This window comes from Echeneis naucrates, chromosome 2 (genome assembly GCF_900963305.1).
Source record: "Echeneis naucrates chromosome 2, fEcheNa1.1, whole genome shotgun sequence".
NCBI classification, from domain to species: Eukaryota; Metazoa; Chordata; class Actinopteri; order Carangiformes; family Echeneidae; genus Echeneis; species Echeneis naucrates.
In genome coordinates this window covers 12,739,717-12,755,509 of record NC_042512.1, presented here as the reverse complement: position 1 = coordinate 12,755,509, position 15,793 = coordinate 12,739,717, and the positions used below count along the sequence as shown (strand labels likewise).

The following is a 15,793-nucleotide window of genomic DNA, read 5'->3' as shown; positions in this document are numbered from 1 at the left end:
CTTCATTTATATCGTTTGCCTCCAACAAAAACATCACCCCAGTGTTTGGCACAGCGGGAGCGTGAAAAGCGGACACACCATTATTTCTCATTGTTGGTCGACAAGCACACCCCCTATTTATGAATTAAAAAATAAATAAATAAATAAATAACAACCGAAAGCGGCGGTCTGAAGCGGTAACCGTGACAACGCCGCTCCACCTGACGTGACTCACCTGTCCCGCTGCAGCAGCGCGACTCACAGCGAGGGAGGAGGAAGGGCGGTGCGACTTCTTCCCGTGAACCTGGACGAGCTTCAGGAAATATCTGATTGCTTTCTCTGACACTCTGCTTTGACCCCGCTTGTCATGCTGATTTCACCAAATGATTCACATTATGTTTTTTATATCTGATTTTATACCTCCTCCGTGTTTTCAGATGACATATCTATATGCTGCATATATTGTCGTGGCCTTTTTATCAAATTTGTGCTTCGCCTCTGTTCTCCTTTCTCATCCACAGACAACAGGACGGATGGAGCCAGATAATATGAGGACCGAGTGGGCAACACAAACAAGTCACGCTCTCACGGAACAAAAGCTGGACCAGGGAAAGTTTGATCTTTTGCACCTTTTCCCACCTGTCGCTATTTGCTGTGATGCTTTTGTTTTGGTTTTGTCGTGAAGCCATTGTGTTTTGGCGCTTTTTTTTCTACACTCACTTTCCTCCCTGTTATTATCCCCTTAGATATTTTCTTCTTTTTTTTTTTGCCTCTACATTACAATTATATGTCTCGTCGATCTTTGCGATGCTTCTGTTGACGCCCTCCCTCAACTTCATTTCAGGAACCACCGGTCTGAGGGACGTTTCACTCTTCCGACACCTACGTCTCCTGGACCCCGGTCAACGGCACCGCCCTGAGGGCAAATCGTGCACATTTTCCACCACATTTTATCCCCCCGGCCCCCTGCTGGGGCCCAGAGCAGAATCCTCAGTCCCGGGTCGACGACCCACAGTCGGCAGACGTGCCGCGCTTGCCGACTAGCTTTTTGCCACTATGATTCTACAAATCCGCTCCTCGTTCGGTTGCCGCTCTCGCTGCATTGGGTCCGTTCTGACATTTAAGAAAAGACCAACAAAGTCTGATGTGCGTGTCTGCGTGGAAGATTTAATAAAATACGTCAACAGTGGCAGGTAGAAGATAATTACACAACTTAGATGCGACTCTTTCAAACATTCAAAGTCATTCGTTTCCACCTCTGATTGGTTGAGATTGTCAAGACGCTTGGTGTGGAAAAGCAGAAATGATTCCTTGGGCTAAAATCTCTTTTTCGCACATCTACTTAAGGCGAGGTACACATACAAACAGATTGTCGCAGAGCCGCCGTCTGACAAACGTTATTTAAAACAAAATAATAATAAAAAAAATCAACCGCAGACGGCGAGGCTCTGGACGTTTTGACAAACGCCCGTCAGGCACTTTGAGGCCGTGCGGCCGTTTCTAAGGCGTCGGCGATCTCGGCCGACTAAATAAATAGCGTCCGCTTAATAGCCCGTGGCTTTCGGGCTCCCTCGGCTCCGACGAGGCACCGTCGCGGGCGTGGCTTTGCTCTCGGGGTCTCTTTGCCGGCTGAGCGGGCGTGAGGCGTGGGAAGCTGCGGCTCATAGAGCCGTTTCAAAGATCACCAGGTTGCCGTCCGCCGTTTCCGCACGTCCCTTCGACGCACCCTTGCGGCTTCGGTCCTCGAAGGCCTGAAAGCGAGGGAGACGTGTCATTTTTGCTTTGGAAAACATTTTTACTGCGCTCGCCAATGACGCTCACCTCCTTGGCCGTCTGAAGTAGAGCCGCGGCTTCCTGTTTGCCCGTCTGCTGCACCATTTTGTAAAAGAGGCCGCCGGGATCTCGAAGGAGGGCGTACGGCTCGTCGTAGCCGTCGATCCTCCCCGCGTCCAGGACCTGTCTTGCGTGAAAGACGAGAGCGTGCGTTTGAAAAATGAATCCGTCTAAATAACAATCGTCGTTCGGATCGGGGCCGGTGGACTCGCCAGTATGCGGTCGCTGTCTATGATGGTGTTGAGGCGGTGGGCGATGGTGAGGACGGTGCAATCCCTGAACTTGTCCCGTATGGTCCTCTGGATCAGCTCGTCCGTCCTGGGGAGAGAGCGGGAGTCAGGGGAGGGGTTCGGGACAGCTGGGGGGGGGGGGGGGGGGGGGGGGGGGAGGACCCGCTTTACCTCGGGTCCACGTTAGCCGTGGCCTCGTCGATGACGAGGATGCGGTTCCTCCTCAGGATGGCTCTGGCCAAGCACACCAGCTGCCTCTGGCCCACGCTGAAGTTGGAGCCCGACTCGGCCAGGACCGTCTCCAGCTTCCCGGGAAGCTCCTCCACGGCCGTCTTGAGCTGGACCTGGGGAGACGCGGGAGTCGGTGACTACGAACTGCTTGTTTTCTTTTTCTTTTTAATAACCTCGTAGACGCCGCCACCTCTTGCAGAGCGTTCCACAGTTCCTCGTCCGTGTGCTGGCTAAAAGGGTCCAGGTTCTTCCTCATGGAGCCGGCAAACAGGACCGGGTCCTGAAGATGACACACAGACAGATGGTCGTCGTGACTCGCGTCGCCGCGGTACCTTTGGGTGAAAAAACCCCAGACGATTCGTCGGCTCGCACCTGCGGAATGATGGACACGGACCGACGCAGGTCGTGCAGGCCGATCTCCGACGTCAGGATGCCGTCGATGTAGATCTTCCCCCGAGGCTCCGCTAGGCGGAACAGAGCCGAGACCAGGGAGCTTTTCCCGGCGCCCGTTCTCCCCACGACGCCGACCTGACGGGGGAGGGACGTAAACAAAACCTCCGCTGGAGTTTAAACTGCACGTCAAACTGCGTTGGGTCATTTGCTGGCGCGCAAGTCTCACCTTCTCTTTGGGTCTGAACGTAGCTTTCAGGTCACGCAGCACCACTGGCCCGTCGACGCTGTAGGAGAAGTTGACCCCGTCGAAAGTCACCAGGCCTTTCCTCGGCCAATCCGGAGGAGGCCGCTTGTCGGTTTCCCAGGGCGCTTCGCTCTCCAGCTCCGTGTACTCCGCCACCCTCTCCACCGACGTCATCTGAAAACAAACATTGCTCGGAGGGAATCGACCAAAGCGGCCCTTCGCGATGACTCTTCGCCTCGCTTTCGTAATTCAGACTAATCTCGCCTTCTCGTACTTGGCCCAAAGCGATGAAGCCAAACGCGGTTCGTCGGGTACGCGTCGTACTTGGCCCTAAGCGCCTGAGATAAACCTTATCCCACCGTCTCGTCGGTCTGGGTGGTACCGCTTTGGCTTCTGGCTCCGCCGGAAGATATCTCAGACTAACTTTTGACCGAGACGTGTCCTTTGTTCCTCCGATAAAACAAGTCCGGAGCCCCGCTTCACGTTAGCAAAGTCTTCCCCAAAAGAAGCTGAAAAACTAGTCCCTGCGTTTGTTACTTCTCGTCTGGACTGATTTAACGCGTGTTACGATCTGGATGACCAAACAAATCTCTGAAACGCCTTCAGTTGATTCAGAATGCTGCTTCGTGATTATTAGGTCTAGTAGTAAGGTACTAGAAAAAGCGCTCGCATCTCTCCTGTGTCACCTGCTCTTCCCTGTCCTTCTGTTTACATCTCAAGCTCTTCGTGGCCAAGCTCCATCGCATCTCAGAAAGCTCAGAGCTCCTTACTGCCCGAGCAGGCCGCTCCGCTCTCTCGATGGAGGTTTACTTGCGGTTCTCAGAGTCTCCGACAGTAAATCTGGAGGCAGCTGTCAAGATTCCCCTCTTTTATGAGGCCAACTTCCATCCAAACAGCTTTTCAATGTGACGGTTCAGGAGTCAAAGCTCACATACTTACTCCTTAGCTCAGCCGCTATAGGCTTAGCCTGCTGTCTAAATCTTAGAGCGCCCCTCTCTCCCCCTCTGAGCCACCCATCTACTTCCTCACTCCACCGGTTCTCCACCCCCCCCCCCCCCCCCCCCGTAGAACAATGACAACAAAGATGTGAAACATTTTTTCAACACTGAACACACTCGTCCTCAACGTCAACCAAAATCGAACAATGAACGTTTGCTAAAACGCAAACGTTGTGGATTTCTATCCGTTTAGTATGCCTCACCATGTTCTCCACCTCGGCGCTTTGCCTGACGCCCCACTGGAACATCCCCATCAGCGTGACAGAGTACGTCAGAGCCAAACCCACCGAGCCGGCGTCCAACTCTGAAACAAACGCAGAAAAACCGTTGGTCCGCGCGCTGCCGAGCCTCGCGTCTTTGACGCGTTCCCAGCGTGCCGACACTCACGGTCTCGGAGCAGCAGGCAGCCAAACGTGGTGATCGTGACAAAGATGGAGCAGATGCCATCTAGGCGCACGGCAAACCATCGGGAGGTGGTGAGGAACAGGAACCAGGCCTCTGTTTGGAAAAAGGAACGACAGATGTTAGAGCGCTTGACCCCCCCCCCATCCCCCGACGTTAAAGGATTAAAGGGGAGCAAAACCTGAGTGCAGGTCCTGATGGGCGTCAAAGGCTTTCTGGAACCTCTCCTCGGCTCCAAACGCTCGGATGGTCCACAGGCCCTGAAGGGACGACGACAGGTGGGAGAAGACCGGACTTCGGGCTGCGGGAAACCAAATGAAAAGGATGAGCGCCCTTTTTAACGTGGAGCCTTCGAGGCAAAAGCCCTTTATGTTGCCCATAAAACGATTGCCTTCGACAAACTGGTTTCTCTCCGGCAAGCAAAATACAAACGCCGGCGCGCTGCCGGATACTCACTGGTGGACTCCAAGCGTTTGACGTCTCTGGAGGTCTGCAAGAAATAGCGGCGGAGGTAGAGGAAGAAGAGCAGCAGGGGCACCACGGGGATGAGGATCCAGGGAATGACCGACGCCGACACGGCGATGACCCCGACCACCTGCAGGAACAGCTGCGGACAAAACACGTTCTCATTTTATACGGGCGACGTCGCGGGTGCGTCGCTTCGATAGCTTCTTTTTTACATTTCTGAAGCTGCGTGTAGACACTATAGCGTTCAACATTTTCTCTCCAAAATAAACCCCACATTGCACGCCGATATCTGGCGTTCGCCGCGTCAAATACTAGATTGGCAGACGGCCGGCGGCTCCGCCTTCGGCCTTATGTTGCGTGAAGTGAACGGGCTGCTGTCTCTTCACCTGGATAAAATCCACAAAGGTCCAAGGCAAATTTGAATCCAGCTGCCCGATGTCCTTTGAGAACCTGTTTAACACTCGTCCTGAGGAGAGACGGGAAAAGGGAAGCTGTGACGCTCGTCCCCTACGCAATTTCTTATTACTGTTGTGTGAATCGGGCAACCTGGGGTAGCGTGACACGCTGCGACCTGCGCTCAGTGCGTAACCTGCCATAGATTGCGCTTGGGGGGAGGAGCGGTACGGAAGCCGAGCGATGGGCTGCGCAAACAATGTGTTTCAGCTTCTTTAAAAAATAACATATAAACCCCCCCCCCCCCCCCCCAAAAAAAATAAAATCAAATAAAAAATGTTTAGCCAAGATCAGTCAAGCGTCTGCCTTACTTTGACAATTTTCACTGCTTCTGCTTGTCTTAAGCAGCTCTTTGTCCTTGGACAACTATGCAGTGAAAATATATGTATAAAAAAAACATAGCACATTTTTTACAATGACTTTGTGCTTTTCTGGAGCTTAAAACTACTTGCCTTTTTTTTGTGCATTTTTTTTCTTTTTTTAAACACGATCCCCTGCGGCTCTTCGCTCGGCTCCCGTTCCCGCTCTTTTAAACTTGCGGCCCGCTCCGATCCGCCGCAGGTAACGCCCTGAGCGCAGATGACTCCCTGGCCCTGTCCTGCGTCCACTCACCGATGGGGTTGATGTCAAAGAAGCGGACGGGGGTCCTGAGGATGGCGTCAAACATGCGGTCGTGCAGAGCTTGAGCGCACTTGACCAGCACGTTGAACAGGACCATATTCCTGACGAAGCCAAAGATGACGGTGGCTGCGGTCAAACCTGCGGGAGCCGGCAGAGTTACGCGCCGTGCCGGAAACGTGTCGAGAAACGTGTCGTTGACTTTTGGCTTTTTCGCCTCACCTCCGTAAACGCCCAGGTAGAAATCTCGGTCCAGCTCTCTGGTGAGGTTTCGTCCGCTCCGTGTGACGTTGGCCACGTCGGCGTCGTTCAACTTCTCCTGCTCGTCGGCCCTGATCGATCCAACGGGGCAAAGTTAGAAGCGACTAATGATGACACTGACCGGCTCTCTCATTGTTCTGATACTGACCAGTGAGCCAACCACCAGTCCTGCATGATGTACGCCACCTAGAAGATAAAAATACAGACGGTCCGTCAGTCGCTTTAAAAAGGAGACCGTGGTTTCCGTTTGCCCGCCGGCGTCACGCTTCCCGGGTACCTGAGCCAAAATGTTGATGAGCAGCACGACGAGCAGGACCGCCGCGTTGGCTCCGGCTCTTAGATATGTCACGTACAGACCGAATCCGATGTTTCCCTCGGCTCGACTCTCCTCCGCCGCCGTCTGCGTCGGCTCCGCCTGAAAAGACAAACGAGACAAAAGAAAGAAAGGTGGGCCGACGGGAAGCCGTGAAAACTGAACATGATCTGGAACGCAATCTGTGACAAACAAACAGGGCCGTCCTTAGGCACCCTTGCAATGTACCGACCGGTAAGTGGTCTCCGTCTTCGACCGACTGCGCGGAGGAGGCCTTAGACACCGTCGAGTTCTGGGACATAGTTCTGCTCCTGGTGGAGATGTCCGCGGGAGGAAGCTGCTGCTGCTGCTGCTGCTCCTCCTCCTCCAGCAGGGAGGTGAAGTCCAACCCAGACTGCCGCAGCTCGGTGTAAGTCCCCTTTGCCACCATGTGACCCTGATGCGTGCGCACACAAACGCAACTCACGTTGACATGTTGCTGCTGAAGCCTACGCCGACGTTTGACAAGTTTCTGACGCAGACTTCCTGGCATCTATCGTCTCTAATGGGCCACGTCTGTCTTGATTCTCTGTGCTTTTCCGCTAAACGTTTAATTAAAGCATTGATAAAGTGATAAGGTTTTAGTATTTTGGAAATTCGCAAGCGTTCAATACAAGTTGTGCTAAATGTGACGTGCCGACCTGAGGGCCGTACCACGGGAGAGACCGATACATACATCCAGTCGCGCAAACTGGTCGTGACATTGTCTGAATCCGCTTCTTGAGATATACATTTTCATTAAAACTATTCTCCGATCATTATTCTCTCAAATTGAACCGCTGCTGCTCTCGGTGACACCTGACTTCTTCCCTTTCCCGTCCTATAGTGTCGCGGAAGAGTGTTCTGGCACAGACCTCTTTGAGGACCACGATCTGGTTGGCTGCTTTCAGGTACTGCAGCTGGTGGGTGACCAGGATGCGTGGCTTGTTCTTCAGCAGGCCGCATATACACCTGATGTAAACACAAACACACAATCAGTTTCTTGTCCTCAAATCAGATCTGGGAGGGAAAAGAAAAAAAACAAACAAAAACACTAATGCTGCTGCTGCTGCTGCGTTCCGCTCTGTGTCCGGGAAGAGCGGGCCCACATGCAATTGTCTGCGTGACGCGGGCGGCGCCGCGCCTCTTCCTGTTTTACTTCAAACGCTTTCCTTGAGCTTTGTGCTTCACAAAGACGCTCCAGAACAATAATGCGGTCCGAGGGGCTGCTGCGGAAACCGCTCGAGTGAGTCTGCCAAATAGCTGCTGCTCCTTGTGCAATAACTGCAGACGCCTTTCCCGTCTCTTGCTCTCTACGCGGGGCGATGAGGGCCTCCGCTGGGTCGGTCTCGTGTTTTCCTATTTGGCACGCCTTCGCCTGCTGCTGCGGGTGTGCGTTTCGGTTACTCACTGTTCAAAGAGGTGTCTTCCGACCTCGGCGTCCACGGCGCTCAGAGGGTCGTCCAGGAGGTAGATGTCTGCGTCCTGATACACCGCCCTGATGACAAAAACGCACGGCTGTTAGCGTCTGCCCTCGTGAAATTGAAGACATTAAGAATTAAGGGAGGACGGGTGCTCCTCCGGTTACTTTCTGCTCTTTGAACTGTTGCCTTCGAGTGTTAGTCGGCTTTAAGGGAGCAGCGCCGTCCTACTGACTGAATGCTCGTTGCAAACGGCGGCGGCTCGGGCCTGCGGACGTGAAGCCTTGAGCCGTTCGGCCGCTGCCGGCGCAAAGACCCTCGTGATCTGACGGCTTTTATCGTGAAGAAAAATGACACGCGTTTGGTTAAATTAGCCAATGCCTCGGCCTACCTGGCCAGGTTGACGCGAGCTTTCTGGCCGCCGCTCAGGGTGGCCCCTCGGTCTCCGATCGCTGTCAGGTCTCCGTCTGGGAGCAGCTCCAGGTCCTGAAAGCGTGATGCAAAGAAAGCAAACAACAGACTGCTTATGAGGAACATTTTCCTGACGCGCTGGAGTTACATCGTGTCTTCGGTTCTAAGATTTCTTTTCTGGGGGCAGAATTTCAACAGGGCGAGCCGCCCACTGCTGTGCCGTTATACAAAAAACATCCCTGTGGGAGTCGTTACACAAAGGTTAAGCAAACAGCTGACGGTGACAGAGATGCTGTGAGTCAGCGTCTTACTGTTGTGAAATTAAACTGACCGGATAACTGGTTTATGATTAACATTGAAGTTCAATCAGAGGCTGTACATTTTTTTTATGAGGCTGCGTCCTAGCAGAGATAATCATACTCGAGTGTTTTTCTCTTGGCTTTCTTTTTTTATTGATTTATGGATAAGGAAAGTTCATTCAGCAAAGTTAAAGGTTAAAAAAAATAAATAAATAAATTAAAATAAAGCCCCGTTACGCAGAAGGGGTTAGGATGCGATGACGCGCGCACGTGTAGCTCAGTCTCTTTGTCTGGGCTGTGTCGGCGCTTGCCCGATTTTCAGACTTCAACTTCTACGCCACAGCTTTTGAGGCTGCGCTGCATTTCTTTAAAAAAACAACAAAACAAACTGCTCAAACTCTCACCCGCTTTAGCGCGCAGGCTCTGATGACCCTCTCGTACTTCTGGGGCTCCAGCTCTTTCCCAAACAGGATGTTGCTCCGGATAGTTCCGGGGAACACCCAGGGCTGCTGTGCGGCGTAGGTCAGCTGGCCTCTGACTTTCAGCGCCCCCTTTTCGTGAGGCAGCTCTCCGAGGATGGAGCTCAGCAGAGAGGACTGAGGGTGAATGCGGGCCCAGAGAGGTAAGACGTGAGTCAAACGAGGCGCTCGGACCGATACGCTCAAACTCTGAAACGTAAAGAGGACCGACCTTTCCGGCTCCCACCGGTCCGATGACAGCCAGCAGCTCGTTGGAGTTCAGATTGAGGGAGACGTTCTGGAGAGTCGGCGCGTCCAGGCTCTGCAAAAGCAAACACAACTCTTTCCAATTGGGAACACGGTGTTGCGGGTGCCTAGGATAGGACAGTTTATGACCGATGAGCGGTTGTTTCTGACCGCAAGCGACGCAGTGGGCGTGGATGGGCAAAAGAAACCTTCTGAAATCGTGCTAATCGAGGGGACTTGTTGTATTCTATGAATGGCGAGCGTCTGACCTTGTCCCAGTAGCACAGCAGGTCTTGGATTTCCACAGAGATGTCGCTCTTGTCGTCCCGAGTGAGAGTGCTGCCGATCTTTGTCATCTCCTCGAGCAACAAGAATTCCTGGACAAACAAACAAACGAGGGTCAGAGCTCTCCGAGTGCTTTTGCCACAGTGGTCGGGTTCATCGTTTTCAGGATCAGATCTTTATGGGAGCGTAAAAACATTGAAAAGGACATCTGTGCCTGCATCGGTGTCACGTGGCAAGCGTGTAAAGGAGCTGACCTGACAGGCTGCAACTGCTATCAAATATTGTTCTTGTCACTTGATGTCTACATCTAAGGACTTTGTACTTCTGTACATTTACAGTGTACATCTGCCACGTGCGTCGGCCTTTAAACTTTACGTGAACTCGGTCGGAGCCTGTTTGATTTCACCCCTGAACGCCGACTTCCAATCGACTTTGATAACCAAGTCTGAGGATGAGCGTCTCTCTGGATCTGCGCGGGGGAGGAAATACTTCCAGATGACGTGACCTGAAATATATATATTTTAACTTTGCACTAAACCTACTCTGCCATTTGTTGTATATACTTTTTCCTTTGTACAACACATTTTTATTCCTATTGCTTGCCTATTTGCTTGCTATTTTGATATTTATTATGTACAATTTGTTCTCGACTGTATATATTTTTATTCTTATCCTATATTGTTTAATGTCTCTGTGCGGAATGATGCTGCTCCACTGCAATTTCCCAGCCTGAGATAAATAACGTATATCTATCTATCTATATGACCGAAGCTTTCCCGGAGCTGCGTTGACAAAGAGCTACCTGAATCCTTCGAATGCTGACGCGGCTTTCAAACAGCTTCTCGATGGCGTTGGGAAAGAAGAGCGTGACCGTGAGTCGCACGGCCGAGTAGAGCGACACCGTCACAAACACGCGACTGGCCGAGATGGTATTTCCCAGTAGGACGTAGAGCGTGAAGGTGATGAAGACGATGATCTTGCTGGCGCAGAAGAAGGAGGCCATGTTGAGACCTCGCAGGTAGGAGCTTTTCATGATCTTGGAGATCTCTTTTCTGGGGGAGAGGGGGGGAGAACAAAAAAACAATAAACAGATTTTCAACAATCTTGTCTGCTTTGGCTTCACTTTGTGACAGCACTGCACAAAGTGCTTGCTAGGGGAAAAAAATTTATTAATGCAAAAAAAAAAGAAAAAACCCCAGCAGCTAGGGGTTAATGGTTTTTAATCTTGTTGAAAAGTCTGAAAATGTCGCAATACATGCAAAGAAAAGGCCTTTGAAAGATAACGTTTTTAATAGCCCGCCTAAATGTGGCAGAGTGTTTTGGATAACGCGACGTGCTCGTCACGTGCTGGATGGATTTGATGAAACGTGCAAAATATCTGAAACTGTAAAAAGCCAAAATAGTTCCATCGGAAATTATGCTTAATACTGTTCAATACAATGTTTGTACATTTGGTGTTTTCTTCTCATTCCTTTCCCGCATCTTCCCGCTTTTAGGCACATTTCCTATTTGATCAACAAACAAGATGGTGCCGCGCTTTGTTGCAACAGTTCTGTTGTGTTTGCCATCTAAAGTAGCATCAGCTTACAACTTGTTGCCTCTACATTACAGTTTGTTTTTTAGTTATGCAACCGCGAGTGAACAGAGAGAGAGGGACGACCTCGGCCTGAATCTCATGCGGTCCTGAAGTCATTCCGTTCATTGTGGAACACGAGTCTCGACTTGTAAAAGTCACTTTTCCGCTTGTCAAAACAATTCCACTGATATTGACTTGCAATTCAAAATGGAACAATCTGCTATCGAGCTCAAATGATGACGATGCTGTCGATGCAGGTTGCCGTGGGAGTTTTCTGAAAGCGCTCTGAACAACAATTTAGAAAACGCACAAAGTTAGTTACAGTTAGAGCTGTCGCCGTGTTTGCGCTGTATGTGTTTTTCTGCGATGACAGAAAGGCGCGCACTTTTCTTCGTGAGTCAACCTGCGTGCGAGGAATTTCGAGGAAAATATTTGTTTAAAGGGCAGCGGGAAAAGAGAAAGGATACGTGTGCTTGCAGAGGATGCTGTGAATCTTTCACTGCTGGACCAAATGACAAATTAAATGACAAATATACAGCAGTGACGTGAGGTCAAAACAATGGGCTCTTTTTACGTTTTTTACCTTCTGACGTCAGACACCAGAGCAGCAAACGGTTTCTCCCAGGCGTACATCTTTATGATCCTAATTCCAGACACCACTTCGTTCATGGTGCGGATCCTGCTGTCGGTCAGGACTGCCATCTTGCTCCTGTAATTGAGTAACATTTCAGTTGACCGCAGAAATGCAGTCAGCCAAACTGAACTTACTGGACTGAAAGTTTTCGTCAGGAGTTGAAGGATAATAATAAAGAATTTGATTTCAATTGCGATTGAAAAGATTTCATTCATATTTTCAACAGTTTTGCTCAGCTCTGCTGTGAACATGAATATCTGCCCTAAAAACATTTGAACTAAACACATTATGATTGCACACAAACAAAGACTTTTCGAGACTTCATTTAACGCGGAACGTTCCAATGACTCGTCGACAGTAAGTCCCTGGTGTCGTAGGTCTGCGTTTCTGTGCGTTACCTGAACTTGGAAAAGAGCCTCCCAAACATGGTCTGCACGGGCATCAGGAACATGAGCACCACCATGCCCGCCAGACATGACGGGCCAATCTCCAGCCACAACAGCCCGACGACTGTAGCTGCCTGCAGGGGCCCAACCCACAGGAAGTGCAAGAAAATGGTCACCTGCGGGACACGACAAGTTCTCATTAGATGCGCAGCTGAGGGGAAGGCCGTGTACTCGGACCCACGAGTACCGGGCAGAAAGAGCAGAGTGTTTTTTTTTTTTTTCTTCCCCGTTGGCAAACGGGGAAGAAAAAAGAAAAAAAAAAAAAACAAACAGCACTCGAGTGAGGACAGAGTGTCTTCTAAATACATTTACTTCAGACGTCCTTCATCTGACACAAACATATAGGCTGAGTCTGTAGTATGTGATGTGATTAATGTCAAACGTAAATAAAGTGTGCCGAGGAAAAAAAAAAAAAAAAGTCATGTGTGTTTAGGTGAAAAATATAAGCGCTCTTGCTTCCTAAACTCTGACAAAAACTTTTGCGTTGGCGAGGTGCACGTTTTTGTGAGCCTTAGACAACCGCTTCTGTGCGGCTCGCGGGATAATTTTACAGTGCGTTCATTTCACCTCCTGGAAACACTTTGCACCCAGCCGACCTTGTGATAGAAATAGCCCGAGTGTTTTTGCTTTTCTGAAAGTCTTTGATTTCACCTACGTCGTCAAACCTGTTGACGTCGTTGGAGAGGAGGTTGACGATTTGGCCCGTGGTGGTCTTTCCCAAGGATGAGCTGCTCAGAAGTAGAGCCTGGAACGAGACCGCAACAATCATCGTAGGCAAAGAACATTGGTCGCAGACGCCTACGCGTCTGCCAAAGGGAAACGGTTGCAGACTCTTTCTCCTCCTCGTGTCTTCCTACTGACCTTCTCGTAGATCATGTGACACATGGCCACCCTGATCTTCATGCCCGTTCTCTGGACGTGGTAAAAGTAGAGATGATGGAGCACCGCCAGGCCGATGACGCAGACGGACAAACCGACCGCGTAGCCGATCGTCTCGTGCAAGGCGGTCTTATCGTTTGGGTCGTAATTCTCAAAGTACTCGATCATCTTCCCCAGGATGACCGGCTGGACGACTTTAATGACCTCCTGATGTGCGGAAAAGGAAATCAAAGTCGGGTTGAGGTGAAATTGTCATAATTATTTGTTACGTGCGCTTAGAGTTAACCATTCCGCTGACAAACTGACGGCGCAATTGCCGTTTCACGCCATTTACTGACGTGTACGTTTATACGCATAAGTTTGTAGTTTACACGCCGATGTCAATGATCTAGCCGTTTGGATTTCTTGGAAACATTTGCCAAAGCTGACCTCGACCAGGGTGAAGAATCCCAGCACTGCGTATGGCTTCCAGTAGCACCTGATGATGACTCTGCCGAGTCTCGGCGGCCGCATCTCTTTGGTGGCCTTCTGGACCTCCACGTCCCAATATCTGTTGCGGAAAGATATCGTGACGCTTGAGTCGCCCTGATAAACTTCACGATCAAAGATTGATACGCATTTGGTGTGTTTGCATTCATGGTAACAAAGAAGCAGAGATGATAATTAGTTGACCGGTTTTGGGTATTTTTATTTTTACTGCTTGTTAATTGCAACAGCCTGCTATGTTAACTTCATAAAGCGCTATTAATTTAAATACATCAATAACAAATCAGACTTTGAACTTGGACCGTAATTGCATTACAGTGCGGTGCCACGAGTGCGCCGTATCCATGGAGCAAAACCGTGACTCTACAATAAGAGGCTGAAAAACAATCTTGTCTCGCATCTTATGCCGCATTTAACACTTGATGAAGTCACATTTCGCTGTCAAACAAGACTGCGTTCTGCAGCTGGATACTGTGAAGTCAACATTTCCACAGTCAATTATCAGCCAGTGCATCTCTTTGGACACAGTTTATGTGGATTAAAGGAAGTGGACTCATGCTAGCGTGGGCCCTTTTGTTTGGGAAACTACAGTGTCGTTTCCTGTGAGCAGCCCAAACGTGTTGTGGAGTCAAACGTACACATTTCCTTGGACATCGACGTCCAAACTGAACGGGACAGGTTATGTGCGCTCCTGGAAATGTTTAACTTAACTTTGCGATTGCAAACGATTGCCAACCGCAATAATAATGGTTGTTTGTTAACTATGAATGAGTCATGAGTTTGTCGCACAGGTTTCTTGTGTTTACTTTAATTTCTCCATCGTTGTCTACTTATATGGCTTTATTACTGTCTATATCAAGTCGTATCTCGTTATCTTTGTTTTTGTGGAATAGATAGAAGACATACATAGATGGAAAAAGGGAGCGATTGGGTCACGGACCGATTGATGAAATACTGCCACTTTACGGGGAGTGTCGCAGTGCTGTAATATCTCAGTGTGCACATTTGCTTTTAATCGCCGGAAGCTGCTGTTTGGTCAACAACGGCCTGGCTCTGTAGTGTGCTGAAAGGAGCTCTTTGTTGGGGTTTTTGCGGTTGGTGAAGAACTGACTGAGATCTATCTTTAATCCCCTGATGCACAGATAATAAACAAGCTCTCCCCTGACGCTAATTTACCACTTTTCTATAAATTCTAGCTGAGTCGGTATAACTTTGTGTCTACGGTTACGGCTACATTTGGATGTTTGGCTTGAACCCGGGGCGTCCCGCGGTTTCAATATTGTTACTTTTATGGACTCTCTGCTCCAAATACTAAACAGCTTGAGTGTAAACAGAGTTTAGATGGAATGGCGTGTGAGTGGGAACCAGTGAAAAGTGTTTCACGTTTACTGCCGGTGGGTGGCATGATAAGAGGGTCCCGGTACCTCTTCAGGTCCTGGCCCAGTCTCTCCGACCTGTCCTCCGCCAGCACCTCGTACATATCAGCCTCCTCCAGCCTGCGCTTGTATCCAGTCCGGAACAAGGGATTGAGCCACCTGGGGGGCGAAAGTGGCGAGAGATTAGGAGGAGATTAGAAAAACTGGGACAGAAAGAAAGAGGAAACACTTCATCCGGAGTTATCCGTCCACATGAGACGCACGGTGTGGAAAAACGTGGCGAAGCAGATGTGACGATGACGTCCAACGTGTCCGGTGTGTTTTTGTTTTTTTTTTTTTTTTGAAAAGAGACATCCAACAAACGCTTCAAACTTTCCCATGAGAGTCGAGAGGAACCGACAGACAACGAGTGCGGCGTCACTGCCGAACTTCTCCAGCCGGTCCAACACTCGGTGTGCTCCATCAGATCACAGTCAAGTCCGTGATTGTGTGCCAACGTCGGTGTATTACACGTGACTGCTGGCTGCAGCCCGAACTCGGCGGCTAACTGCTGCCAACGGCAGCTTTCACCTTCCGGAGCTGCGCTTTTTGTTTTTGTTTGTTTCGGACTTACCAGAAAAATATGTTGGACAGCAACCCCGCCGTCGCCGCCGGGTTGGGCTTGGCTTCTTCCCGGACTTTCTCCATGGTGCTCCGGGCTCCTCTCGGTGTTTCCTGCAGAGGAAACAACCGAGCTCGCGGAGCTCGCTTCGCCTTCGCTGTCCGGGCACGCGAGGAAGTTCCGCTTCAAAACACCAAAGGAGAGCTCCTCGGGAGGCCCCGCCCACGCCGAACG

At 50.3% G+C, this 15,793-nt stretch overlaps 1 protein-coding gene across 3 annotated transcripts; it reads right to left on the bottom strand.

Annotated features, from left to right (window-relative positions):
• Nucleotides 1-1,126: 1,126 nt before the first annotated feature.
• On the bottom strand, nt 1,127-15,753 carry abcc4 (ATP binding cassette subfamily C member 4 (PEL blood group)). Of its 3 annotated transcripts, XM_029515693.1 has the most exons (31): nt 15,572-15,751; nt 15,007-15,117; nt 13,526-13,646; nt 13,079-13,303; nt 12,873-12,962; nt 12,170-12,333; nt 11,721-11,846; nt 10,364-10,613; nt 9,546-9,653; nt 9,263-9,352; nt 8,977-9,168; nt 8,254-8,348; nt 7,853-7,939; nt 7,317-7,413; nt 6,656-6,859; nt 6,388-6,525; nt 6,259-6,296; nt 6,072-6,181; nt 5,844-5,990; nt 5,165-5,244; nt 4,767-4,917; nt 4,492-4,611; nt 4,296-4,406; nt 4,112-4,212; nt 2,893-3,084; nt 2,646-2,801; nt 2,464-2,553; nt 2,214-2,386; nt 2,025-2,130; nt 1,801-1,935; nt 1,127-1,730 (listed from the first exon to the last, which is right to left on the bottom strand). In XM_029515693.1, exons 1-31 carry the CDS (start codon nt 15,643-15,645, stop codon nt 1,641-1,643), a joined length of 3,972 nt encoding a protein of 1,323 aa, XP_029371553.1. In that variant the 5' UTR covers nt 15,646-15,751; the 3' UTR covers nt 1,127-1,640. The 3 variants fall into 3 exon arrangements, with proteins under 3 accessions (XP_029371553.1, XP_029371562.1, XP_029371570.1); XM_029515702.1 differs by lacking the exons at nt 12,873-12,962; nt 13,079-13,303; nt 13,526-13,646; nt 15,572-15,751 and having other exon boundaries at nt 15,007-15,102; XM_029515710.1 differs by lacking the exons at nt 1,127-1,730; nt 1,801-1,935; nt 2,025-2,130; ... (3 more) ...; nt 2,893-3,084; nt 4,112-4,212 and having other exon boundaries at nt 4,291-4,406; nt 4,492-4,570; nt 15,572-15,753.
• Nucleotides 15,754-15,793: the final 40 nt, after the last annotated feature.